Below are 13,712 nucleotides of genomic sequence, written 5' to 3'. Positions count from 1 at the left end.
CCACCAGATTCACTGCAGCAGTCATGGGGCAGTAAAGTGGCTTTAGCCGTTTTAGGAGCCACTAAAGGAGCTATAGCACTGAGAAGCAAGGATAATTAATTTAGACCCAGGGCCACATAAATGTGGTTTTGCTGCTTCCTAGATCTGGACAGTATCTTTGCCTGATTGTGTATATGCACTGGTTCAAACAAAACTGTTTATTTCTGTATCTACGTTTACAAGTAAGTGCAGCCCTGTTGGAGCAAGCCTGTGGAGTAAAAAGAGCTGGTGCTGAGAGCCTAGTGTCCCCGCCATGTGCATTCCTGAAGCCCATTTCTGGATTAATTTCACCCCAAAGGAACCCATCCTGAGACCACTCTGTGATGTGAACCGAAGTGTGATAAGGAGGGAGATTTGCTCAAAAGTATGCTCCTGATTTCATTTGGAAGTGCTGATGTAGATGCCCATGCTGACACTGCATGCTGTAGACAAGCTCCATACATCCCCTCCCCGCCCCCCCCGGCCCGGGAAAGGGTCTCTTTATTTGGGATTCACAGCCCTAAATCCTTTTACTGTTTACTATTATTGATCTTTCTTTTTTTTTCCCAAATACCATTTAGGGTTGAATAGAGTAAATAGAGCTGTAATATAAAGTAGTTAAATATTAATTAGAGCTGCTAATTGGTTGGAGATGTCTTCTCACATGGGTGGGTATCTAACCATTTACTCTAGTGTCATATTCACTTCCTTGCTCTGTCTCTGGTGCAACAAATAAATTGATTGTTCCTTGTAAAGTGGAGCATGTTGACTAGGAGGGCAAACTCCTCTGTGCCATGTTGACTAGCCGAGGGGTTAGGTCATTACCTGGGGAGTTAGCAGGTCTGAATTCAAAAAGTCTTAAGGAGAATGGGATCAGCCAGGCCCCTGACAGGTCAGGACCGAGCTATTCTCAGGTGTGTCCAGAGGCAAAACATAGATCCTTGGGCATCTTCCATGTGGAAGCAGGGGCTGCGGGCTTCACACACCTCACCTTCACACCCTGGGGTTGGACAGCAGCTGAGCAGAGGATTTTAAGGATCTGTATTTGATGCTTATGGGTCTGCCAATTTTCCTTGGACTATTTCTCTAGTGAGCTAAACAGAGCGTGAGCTGAAGTGCTGTTTAATTTTTAACCCAGTTCTGGCAGAGTTCTGGCCTGCACAGTAGCACACTTCTAGGCATGCTGTGGGGGATTGCTCAGGTCAGGAGTTATTTCCAGTAGGTGGTATGGAGAAAGCCACTCAGTTTCAGAAGCAAGGACAGTTTAGGTTTCAGTCAGCCTGGCTTGCACACCAACAGATGTAAAAAAAGAGGGGAGATAGACAAAGGAAAAAGAAAAAGAAAAAAAAAGACAATAATTTTCATTGTGTTTTTTCAGTAACATGCAATTCATGTGGGATACTATGTTTGAGACTTCCAGACTTTTTGGAACTTCCAAAAATTTTTCAAGTTGCTTCTTTCATAGGTGACACTTAAAAGTGAATGCATTTTTAAAGAAGGATTTGAGGAGAATTTTTATGAGGTGCTCAGGAAGTGTGGGAGTGCTGTGTGATGACTTACAGAAGGGATGAGATGCTGTTCAAAGAGAAATTCTCACTGAGACCAGTTCGCAAAGTGGACCTGTATTGGCTTTTACTCTGCTGGTACAGCAGATGTCATCATGGATGCATGCAGAGGTTAGAAAAATACTGGCGTTTGCCGAACACAAAAGAATGATGCCTTTAGGAGGAGAAATATTCCATTTCCGTAGACATTTTCTCATGACCTCTGATAGAGACTGGGCCAAATCCATTGCTTATTTAACCACAGTTCATTTAATTGATTCAAACAGGGTTACAATCAAGAATCCATGTGGTCCTTCATAAATGATTGTAATAAGGTACATTAATAAAACCAGGAAATTAGGATCTTGATATTTTGGTTCCCTGAAATAACACTTTCAGTGTAACTAGGCTGAAAAATACTATGTTCAGTCAGTACCCAGTTTGGGTTGACAGAAGATGGTGAGTAATAAAGATAAACTCTGCTGGCTACGGAGCCAAACTCAAGTTCAAAAGAACATTTAAGAATGTGCTTAAATGCATTGCTGAATTAGGGTGGGTCTAATTATGTAATTCAAATAAGCACACTCCTTTGTGCTTTCCTGAAGCTGAGCCTTGCCCAGGAACATTTTGCTGAATCTCAGTGTTTAATACCACTGAAAGTGAGTATCACTTGGAATCTCAAAATAAAACTGTAAAGCTGGCAAAACTAACAGATGCCAGTAGACCCTGATTCTAACCTACGAAGTGTGTGTGGTGATTCTTAAAAGTCACACAGTTGACCTAGAATGTATACATCTTTTTAGAAACCCTTAAATATTTAAGCTGGAAAACGCTATGCCATAAAAGATGTAAAGCGACAGAATTATCACATAAATAGGGTCTTCCTGCATTATCACTTCTGCTTAAAATCCTTGGTGATAAAAATTCATCAGCACACCAAAAGCATTGTCAGGGTTTTCTCAATATGTATTTGTAGTGGAGGGGAAGGATCAAAAAGAGTAGAACTTTTGTTTGCATACAGGGTAGTGCTGCATTAATGGCACTTAAGCTACCCCGGAGTGAGCTGCAGTGCGTGCTTAGCAGAGTGCAGTGCAGTGCATTACTAGCTCAGTTGCTGCAGACAGTTCAAGTGCAGCGTGCTCTGCTCCGAGGCTGAGGTTTGGCACATCTAATTAGCAGCAACGTTCAAAACACTGCTGCACTGCTTCTCTTTCTAAATCGGGCTTGTTTAAAGCCAAGCCATGTACCTCTACTGCCTTGCTCAGTGCACCCATGCCCTGGCAGCTGCCTGGGTGCAGTTGAAATACCTTCCCTGAACGGGCTTTGAGGCAGGCCCCGAGATACTTATCTGACCTATTGCATTGTTCTTACACATGAATACTGCAAACATTGCTGATACAGTGTAATCTACAGAGGAAAAAGGAGCACTGCGATAAGTTTGGTTTTGTTCTTTCCTCAGCCATCCGGTACGACGGAGTTAATGTGTTTGGCTACACAGTCTGGTCCCTCCTGGATGGCTTTGAATGGCACAGGGGATACAGCATTCGGCGTGGATTGTTTTATGTTGATTTTCAAAGCCACGACAAGAAGTTGATGCCCAAATCTTCTGTCTTGTTCTATCAAAAGCTGATAGAAAAAAATGGCTTCCCACCTTTGCCTGAAAACCAGCCCATAGAAGGGATTTTTCCCTGTGGCTTTGCTTGGGGAATTGTTGACAACTACATTCAGGTGAGTCTGATGATAAAGCCGACAGGCTGTCCAGCCAGATCAGTGCACAAGTTCATATTGATAAATTTGCTGGATAGAGTGTCTTTCCCAATACATATTACCGCAGTGCTGCAAGGAGATGGGTACAAGGCTTTTGTACCAAACACTGTGTCTTTCAGTCTTCACTAGACTTTCTGCGTGTGACCAAGGAGATCCAGTCAGATTGAGATACGATAAATAACATTTTAGAAAAACATACAGAAATTGAAAGGGGTCTGATTCTCATCTTCCCTGGACAGGTTACATGATCTGTTACTGGAAGTCAGTCCCTTTCGAGTGGAAGTTGATTAGATCTGCTGAAGTGTAGTTCGAAATGTCCTAGTCTATGAAATGGGAAATATTACTGCTTTTTCGTGTCCATAATTTTAATGGTAATATATTTGTCTGCTGTGATAATCCATGTTTTAGAAAACTTCCTGAAAGCTCTTAAAACTCCAGTGGCATGTTTCTACATCTTATGCGTATATATCCCGATACCATTGTTAGAGGGCTTTTGTATATAAAAAAAGTAAACAATATTAGATTTGGATGAAATTTCTATATTCCTTCTTTGTCATGTTTGCATAGTACTGTGTCTGACGGAGGCCTTCAGTACCCCTGGATAGCGCCTAGCTAGATCATGGATCCAGTTCATAGCTCTCACTCTTTATTTCAACTAAATCTGATACTTTGGGAGAACCTTTCAAATTTTAAGACTTCATAGCATGTGTAAAAATTGTAGCTTAGTTATGGTCTCTGTAACAGTTTGGCTCTGTAATTCTCTGATGCTGTTTTGGCTTGCAGGGCTTCTCTAACCACAGTAAAGAGGTGTAGCTAAATTCAATGCTGAGGCTTGATCCAAGAACAGAATTTTTAATTTAGATTTTCCACAAAGACTGAATCTCTCTTAAGGCTAGAGTATAGGGGGCTTGTTTGTTTTTTCTCACTCCAAAAGTAAGATCTGACTTTGTTCTCTTGAAAAATACTGCAGCCTCCTTACCTGCTACACCGATTTCCAAGAAGATTCAACAGTCATTATCCTCCTAGCTCCCAGATAGATTCGGGATTGGAAATGGAATTGCTGCCTTTGGGATCAATAACAGATATAAAGTTGCAGAGTCAGTCGGCCTAAGACAGTTAAAAAATCCCTCCCATCCCCAAAACCTTCAGAGCTGAATATTTTCATTTCAAAAGGCCATTCAAACATTTTGTGCTGTAAGGCTTAGGTAGTGTGATTTGTAGATGCATCACAGTGGAAAAACTCTTTTGACAGCATTCCCACAGTATTAGTGGCAATGCATGCTTTAGTAATCTACAAGGGACAATTCTCCAGAAAAGCAATTTTCCCTCAGACATGCTGGTTTTTATTACTTTCTTCTATAAGCACAGTACTGACCTCTCCGGAGAAAATAGCAACTGATTTTCAGCAGCTTCTTTATACAGTCTGCAGAGCCTCAGCTACAAGTTGAACAATGGTTGTAGGCTGACACCTGCTTTTCAAACAGGGGGCAGGACAAGGAAATCTGAACTCAGGGGGAACCTTTCACAAAAAAAAAGGAAAAAAGGACAAATAAACACATGTGGTACCAGTATCTTGTAGTTGGGCTCTTTCTTGTAAGAGTTATGCTAGAGTATGAACGAGGAGATTTTTACACTGTGGATTATTTTAGGTAATTCACTTTTCCATTTTCTAGTCCTTATTGTGTTTGTGATATTCATTAAAAAGTGGAAGTATAATTCTGTGGGACCCTGAGAAGCTCATCTTCTACTGTGTCCTGTATGTCCTACAGGCAATTCTGACATCTGAAGCCCTAAAGACTTAGGGGAAATGCATTTATTGTTGGAGTGACATATAGTGGGTTTACTTGGAGACCCGAAAAAAAATTGATTCAGACATCAAGAACCTGCTGAAATAACTTGGAAGTGAGTTCAGTATGAGTTAAATAAAAAAGGATGTCTTTAGCAAGAAGGAAAAATTTTGCTTGTCAGCTAAATTCATGCTAAAAATCAAGTGCAGAGAATTACTCATCTTTCATCATAGTCAGGAAAAGAACGGAACACAGAAATGATGTTTCATTTATTATTTCTTTTGCTGTGTTCAGGGAGTGGTCTTGAAACTGAAGCTACTGGGTAATTTACAACAGACAGTCTCTCTGTAGGCCCTTCGGTATAGCTTCTTCATCTTGAAAGAAAAACATTTTAAAAATTCCTGTAGTCTTTGCTGAAGATGTGCTTCTCTGGAGACCTGTTGCAGGTTTAGTGCCTTATCCCTGAGCAATCCCTTGTTTTCCATACAGTCTGGTGCAATCTGGAGAAGACAGAAACATGGTGACCATTCGCGTAAGCTTGTTTGGAAAGAAGGATGAAAATGATATATATATTTGGTACATTTCTGATGTCACATGTTAACAGAAGATTAATTCACTTATATGAGCCAGAGACGTTATCGTATCAGAGATGCGAGAGAGGTGCTAAATGCAATGTTTTGACTTACAATACTCTTTCACTACGTTGTGCCTGATGGTTATGTTGTTCCCACCTACCTAGAACAAACAGCTTGAATCTGGTATGTTTCTTGTTCTACCTAGGTAGACACGACACCCGCCCAGTTTCTTGACTCTAATGTTTATGTGTGGGATGTTCACCAGACGAAGAAGCTTATTAAAGTGGATGGAGTTTTCACCTCGAAACGCAAGCATCACTGTGTTGACTTTGCTGCTATCAGGCTCCAGATCTCTCTTCTGCAAGAAATGCGTGTCACACACTTCCATTTTTCACTGAAATGGTCTTTAATCTTTCCTTTAGGTAACCTTTCTCTAATCAACCACACACTTGTACATTATTATCAGTGTTTTGCTAGTGAACTTCTCAGAGTTAACATAACTCCTGTTGTTGCTTTATGGCAACCTATGGCTGAGAACCAAGAGCTTCCAGTTTCCCTTGCCAAATACGGAGCTTGGGAAAACCCAGAAACCGTTCAGGCTTTTGTTGAGTATGCCAGATTCTGCTTTACAAGTTTTGGGGACCATGTCAAATTTTGGATCACAATGAATGAACCGTCTGTGAAAAACCTGACGTACACCGCAGGGCACAACCTGTTGAAAGCCCATGCGAAAGCATGGCATCTTTATGACAAAGAATTCAGGAGATCTCAGAAGGGAAAAATATCTATAGCTCTGCAAGCTGACTGGGTAGAACCAGCTTGTCCCTTTTCCAGGAATGACCAAGAAGTTGCTGACAGAATTTTAGAGTTTGACATTGGCTGGCTTGCAGAGCCCATCTTTGGGAATGGTGACTACCCACAGGTGATGAGAGCATGGCTTCACCGAAGGAACAGTGTTGACCTGTATAATTTCCACTTGCCTTATTTCTCAGAAGATGAAAAGAAGTTAATCCAGGGCTCATTTGATTTTTTTGCCTTGAGTCACTACACCACTACCCTTGTGGGCTGGGAGAAAGAAGATGCACTAAAATATGACCACTATCTTGAAGTTCAGATGATCAATGACATCACATGGCTGCACTCCCCCAACAGAGCTGCAGTAGTGCCCTGGGGACTGCGTAAATTGCTCAAGTGGGTTAAATCAAAGTATGGCGATGTCCCAATTTATGTTATGGCTAATGGAATTGACGATGACCAGAATATGGTGCATGATAAGCTCAGAGTTTATTACATACAGAATTACATCAATGAAGCTTTAAAAGGTAAGGAACCATGGATGGTTTATACGTCACAAGTCCCAGTATTAGTATACACTGTGTGGTAGAGTATGTTTAACTTTAAAAAAATAAATCCTATGTAGAATACTCCATAAATTAAATGTTATTACAGCAAAACAGATAGTTTTTCCTTTGATTTACGATTGATTGGTGTTACTAAAAATCAGGAAGACTGACCTTGCACATATTCTGCATAAGACAGCAGAACTTTTTTGTGGATTCAAGAAATTTAAGTAGATGTTATGTGAGTAGCTCCACATGTATTTAGTCAGATTTTCTTCTTATTGCACTTCTACTGTTGTTTTGCTTTGTTGCTTCTCTCCACTTATGTGCCTCAGGGCTGGGTATGAGTTCTGTTCCTCAGCTGTCTCTGTATCTAATCCAACACAGTGATCTTATCCAACAGTGATCTTCATAATAATTCAGCTATCTACCTCATTATGCCATTTCCTGGACTCTTTCCTGCTACTCAGAACCCAAGCCGGTCTTTTTCTCTGTCTCAAAGATTCATAAATTATAAGGCAAAAAGGAGGCATTTTGAGTCATCTTGTCATACAACACACACTTTTTTAAGAACAGCACAAGACCCGAATGAGGTAATTTTTACTGATGAAGAATCTTCTACATCTCACTGTAAGCTGTTGCAGTGGCTAATTATTTACTGTTTTTATATATAAGTGTGTGTATAGATATACATAAATCTTAACTTCTAGTATTAATTTCTTTAGTTTCAGCTTTAAGCCATCTTGTTGTGCATTTCCATGTATGTTACCTGTGTAGGTATTCACAGACAGAAAACAAGCTCTCATTTATCTCTTTGATAAAAAGCACAGACAAAGCTCTTTGTGTCCCTTACTCTAAAACATCATTTAGAACCTTTCAATTATTAAACTTTTTCCCGTTTGCTAGCGTTCTTCTTGAGAGGGGTAAACCCAGACCTGGACACACTGCTCCTGCCACAGCCACACCTATATCTCAGGCAGGTATAACGTAACCTCTTACCCTTTTACTCCTCTTTCGTACATCTAAGCAGCCCATTAGCCCTTTTGGCCATGGCAGCAGGTTGGTTACACACACTCTTGGTTATCCGCTGAGATTTCAAACTGGGTTACAGATTCCTGCCCCCCAGGCAGAACTTCCTCTACCAAAGTATGGTCTGCTTGTTCTTTGACATCCTCACATTTGGTCATGTTCAAATGCCAGTTGCTTGCTTGTGCAAAGCTTGCTACACTAGCTAAATTACGTCCCTAATCTTTGTGTTATTTGCAAACTTTGTGAGAAATAGTTTTACTTTTCTTTGAGGTCACCGATATATTTAAGATCATTAAATATCTTAATGCTAAAAGCCAATCTCCATGACCACAGTAGAAATACACCTACTGTGACACTTCCCTGCAATTACATTTGTAGACTTACTAGTTCTATTTGAGACCAGTTGAAATCTATTTATTATGGGCTCCCCTTGACCTCGTAACATTCTATTTTCTTGATCCAAATGCCATATAATACCAAGTCAGTGGCCTTGTGAAGTTCTAAGTCTATTACATCAAATATCATTACTTTTATTGATCTGCTGATCTCATAAAAAAGATGTCAAGTTAGTTTGACAAGATTTATTTTTCATAAAGCTAAGCTGATTGGCATTAATCATATATATCTCCTGTAATTCTTATTTATCAAGCCTTATATAATCTATTCCACTCTTGCTAGGTAGTGAAGGATGGCTCGCAGTTCCATAATTTGCTAGGTCATCCTGTCCACTCTGTTAAGTATTGGCTTTAACTTCCTCCTCTGTAATTTCCACCTCTTTCATGAATTACTGAACATCAATATTAAGTGCCCAAGAGTTCCTTCTCCAGCATTTTGAAGCACTGGCTGCATGTTTTCTGTATCTGTACTTAAAAAACTTATCTTGGCTATATTTGGGCTTATGGTTTCAATCTGTTTTTTCTGTATTGCTTCTTTCCTTCCTACCACTTTAGACCGTACCAGTTCTTAGCACTTCTGTTTTCAAAGTGTGTATGGATATGGGCTTTTCACCCAGTTCCCGTTAGCCAGAACACCTGCACATCCCCCTGTTTTTTACAGAACTTTGTCATTTGTACTGATCTGTTACCGGTGTCCCCCAATGACTTCCTTCTCCCCTCTTCTATCCAGCCTGGAAATAGCTCCTGTGTTTTTCAACTTAACCATCACATGCAGGCCATATTTTCCTATCTTTCCACCTTCTTTGTCATGGATGAACATGTCCCTGCGAACTAGCCGTAATACTTGCCCTAAAGCTCACTCTCCCACTTTTGACATCATACACTCCTCCACAGTGTTTTGTCTGTCAGTAATACCAGCTTTTTCATTCTCTTTTCTTCTCCTGCTCTGGTATTGTGCTTTTGTCCATCTTGTCCTTAGACAGGGAGCAAGCTCTTAACCTTGGCATCATGACTGATTCAGGTTTCTCCAAAACCTGCATTTTTTCTGCAAGACCCTGTGCAGTAACTGAGATGAATTACGGATCATGTGTCCTTACCTCAGTGTCACACTGGAGAGGAATGAGAGGGGATTTGGTACATGGGTGCTCTCGCCTTAAAGTTCCTATTCTGCCTTCTTACTCCAGCTGGTTTGAGGGACTGCACGTGGCACCATTTGTGCATGTAATGTTGCTCACGTGCCTTGTTCCAGGGGAGCCAACAGATTTGTGCAGATAAATGATTCCAGAATACAGTACGGGACCCTTTGGACTGAGGCTTTGCACACTGTTTAAGTACATCTTTGCCAATTGAAAACACAGAACAGCAGTAACCATTTATGTAACACCATTAAATCCACATGCAGTTTTACAAACACAAACTAATTATCCTGGGTAGCAGCTCTGTAAAAGGGCAGGTAAATATGATTTCATTTTACATATGAAAAGTAGGTTAAAGGTGCTAAATGTCTTGCATGTAGCTGCAGAAAGAATTATTTTCAGAGGCATATGAAAATTCAGCAATTGTTAGCTTTCAGTCCTGTGTTCATCTGCTAGAAGATGTTGCTTTAATTTGTTAAAAATAGTGATTTTGAGAGATAGAGTATTACAGTTTGTGTTTACTGCTATGGATTGATTGGTTTTGTCAAGCGGGACTGATGGCTGAAAGTTAATGCTCCAGCTGCTGGACCTCTTCCAGTAGCCAAGTTAGCAGTATGGATTGTGGACGTGTTCTCAATAAGCACTAATACAGGTCATCTTGGATCAGAAACTTGGGTCAATAACAAGAGAGGACTATGATCTGCATAAGCTTTCCACTTGCACTGGTGATATTCCAGTATGTGACCTTAGCGTGGGCACGTCTTTGTCTGGTGTCACTGTACCTGTGCTAGAGAGAAGTGCAGCCTGATGTCCTCTGTTCCTTGGCCGTCCCCATCGGGAGGTGCTCTGCAAGGGAGAAAGAGCAATCAGAGAAACAGGTTGCAGGAATCCAGGTGCAGGAAAACCAAAACATGTATCTTTCATACATAAAAAAGAGAGCCATCTTTTCATGATTGATAGGCTTCATGCTGATCATTAAACACAGTCATGCAGTCACAGCTGTGTTTACCAAGCACAAGGAAATAAATTGCAGGATACTCACAGATCACACTGTCTGGCAATGGCTGACAAATTCTTACTTTTTATGACAACACTTCATAGATGTACATGTACCTTACCTTATTTTTGGGAAGAGAAGTGCAGATGTGGGTTTAACATCCCCCTGCCCCTGCTTTATGTACTGGCATATTGTACTGCTCTTGAATGCCAAAGTCACATTTATTCATTTCTTCAACCCATTGTTTTCTTTTGCAGCTTACACCTTGGACAATGTTAACCTGCAAGGATATTTTGTCTATTCTTTTAATGACAAGACTGCTCCTAAATATGGTCTCTACAGTTACGTTGCAAATCAATACGAACCAAAGCCTTCTATGAAACATTACAGAGAAATAATTGACAGTAATGGTTTTCCTGGTCCTGAAACTCCTGAGTTGCTGTGCCCAGATGAGATTGCCTCGTGTCCTGAATGCCACTTCTTCCGAACCAGAAAATCATTATTAGCCTTTATGTCTTTCATATTTGTTGCTTTTATTGTTACTATATTCTTCATTACTTACTACTCCAAGAGGGTAGAAAGAAGGTATAAATAGAGCTGCCCCTTTGAATACATCACTCACTGTCCTTTCCCTTGCATCCCCTTGTGAAATCTGAAATAAGAGTGTACAACGTCGTGATTGCTTCAGCACTAGGAAGGCATTTACATTGCCTGATACTGCAGGACATTGACACTGAGAAGAGATGGCTAGCATGTGGCTTCCAGAAATTTTCTTCTCTGGATTAGTACATTTGGTTTATGACCAGTCCTTAATTCCTGTGGTTGGAGTTATCTCACAACTTTCCCTGGGACCTTTTGTTAAGCAGATGCTTTCCCCTCCTTGGTTTTCCCTCACTGAGCTGGACAGGTAAAAGTATGTTTTGAAGACATGGAGTGATGGAAGAGCCTGAACGTCAGATTCTCCAAGAGAAGATTGGGGAGAAACAAAATGGTTTACTTTTCCAAATTAGGGTTTAATGCTGATGTTGCATGCTTAGAGCCAACACCTGACTGGAGCAGGGAACGTGACTGAGCAGAGACGGAGGAGAATTGCACAAAGCAGTGCTGGGGGAATGGACATCCCCTTTCCTAAAGCAGATGCAGAGGGAAGGACAGGGGGACATGAGTCTTTGCTGCTGAGAGCTCTTGGTAAATTAGTTAACTACTACTCAGGTTGCTGATGGCTGCATCCAACTTCAGGATGTGATTGGGGAACTTCAGTTAAAGGAACTGTGCCTTTTTCAGTGGGAAAGCAGCAGGGGTATGTCCAGGGATTGCAAGGGTCATGCCATCTGATGGGAAGAGATGGGAAGGGTGAAAGGGCTTCTTTTTGAAAACTTTGCTCAGTAAAAAAGCAGAGAGCAGGAACTGGGATGTCCTTGCTGTCTCAGTTGTCAGAAAGCAGTGTGCCTGACCCTGTGCCCTGCTGCCCTGTACCCGTGGACATGGCAGGGCTGGGGCTCCCCTCTTCTGCATTTTCTCATTAAGTTGCACACAGCTGGCACTCCGCTGCTGCCCAGCTACTTACCTGCTGGAAACTTGTGGGTAATTTAGTAAGAGGGACTCTGCATGCCATTTGTGTTGAGTGTGGAGACTTTAAATCCCAGCATTTTGGTGTAATAATCCAGGACTTTATTGCTGCTTTTGCCAAGGTCTGAGATCTTGGAGCTGTTGGTCCAAGCCTCTTCCAGGTTGGCTGGAGGGTTTCCTTTGCGCAACTGGCCCTGGCCCTGGCAGCATTTCATCTCAAAGTATTACTGAACGTCTGTGGGCCTCTCATTTTTCTCTCAGCAAGATAAATTAGCAAAATATTAGCAACATTGTTTATTAGTAAGAATAGAGAGAGAATGGAAAAAACTCCTATGTTATTTTGCCTGCCTCGTGAATCACTACATTAGGAGTGTCCTCGGTAGAAAGCAGTGAGGTCGTTTTTCTCCGCTCTCTAACTCTAGGCCTGCATCGCCTTCAGCTGTAATTGTATTTTTATTGCTATGTGAATAATGTCAGTCACTGGAAAGAATATTTTAAAGGAAATGTGCTCTGTGTTAATTAAGAATTATTTATCTACTAAAGCTGATTATGCTGTATTAAATGTGATGTTTATCTACTAGATGCCTAGTAGATGACTAAATGACCTCCCAGGGTTCCTTTCAACCTGAATACTCTATGATTCTGTGATTCTATACTGTAAATTAAAACTTACATATGAAATATGATTTTCATTTGTAATTTAAGATTATATTTTTTATTAAATAATCTATAGGAATAGAAAAGAATTAGTATCTTATCATAATGATTAATATATTTGTCCTCTAGTTCCAGTCTTAAAATGGTCTCTCTTTGCACTAACGTATATTTTGGTATTGAGATTAAGGTGAAAAATTCAGGGTAAGTGATGAAGTATTAAAAATATATATAAAAATTATTTATGGCCTGATAGGACTTGCTGAAGAAGAGCAAATTTTAAGCTGCTGTATATTTATGCAGTGGTGCCTGGCGCAGTGTGGATTACAAAGAAATAGCTCTCCCTAAATGTATGAAGTGCCAAATGGCTTTCTCCATGGCATGGCAATGAATCACCTTGCAATACATTACTCCAGTAGTCAGATACCTTCACAGCATGTAACAGAAAGTGACATTCATTTAATACAAACCGTAGCCAGGTCATGCCTAACTTGTATGTTATGTGTGTGCGTGTATGTATGTTATAATTATTTTGCTCTTGGTAAAATAAAAAGAATCTGGGCCTGATCTTTCTGAGAAGCCCAGCGTCTGTGCCTCCCCTGGGTTTCAGGGGGTTCGGGGGGCCTGGGCAGGGCAAGTCCAGAGGAGCACGGGTGCTGTGCCGGTGGGCGCCAGCCCATCCTGACACTTCACTAACCATTAACCATCCCCCGAGTTGCTGTCCTGTGCTATTTAATGGCCCAGCCACAGCGCAATGTGTGAAACAGCAGTCCGAGCACGGAGGAGATGCTGCAGGCTCTTCCCGTAGAGGCTGGGTGATATGTAACCACCGACAGGCAGATGGCACCAGCTGGATATCTAATTTGTAGGTAAATTGGGATTTGTTGCTACGAAGCTGTAT

The 13,712-nt window shown here is 41.0% G+C and overlaps 1 protein-coding gene across 1 annotated transcript in view; it reads left to right on the top strand.

Annotated features, from left to right (window-relative positions):
- KL (klotho) overlaps positions 1-12,115 on the top strand; it is a 50,025-nt gene extending 37,910 nt beyond the window's left edge. Inside the window, exons 3-5 of the mRNA XM_072854795.1 lie at positions 3,022-3,290; positions 5,897-7,013; positions 10,846-12,115. Of these exons, the coding sequence (XP_072710896.1) occupies positions 3,022-3,290; positions 5,897-7,013; positions 10,846-11,183 (1,724 nt within the window). The 3' untranslated portion in view covers positions 11,184-12,115. The remainder of the gene's footprint in view (positions 1-3,021; positions 3,291-5,896; positions 7,014-10,845) is intronic.
- The last annotated feature ends 1,597 nt before the right edge of the window (positions 12,116-13,712 follow it).

Source organism: Ciconia boyciana, chromosome 1, assembly GCF_034638445.1.
Source record: "Ciconia boyciana chromosome 1, ASM3463844v1, whole genome shotgun sequence".
Classification (NCBI taxonomy): domain Eukaryota; kingdom Metazoa; phylum Chordata; class Aves; order Ciconiiformes; family Ciconiidae; genus Ciconia; species Ciconia boyciana.
This window is presented reverse-complemented; position numbering and strand designations above follow the sequence as displayed.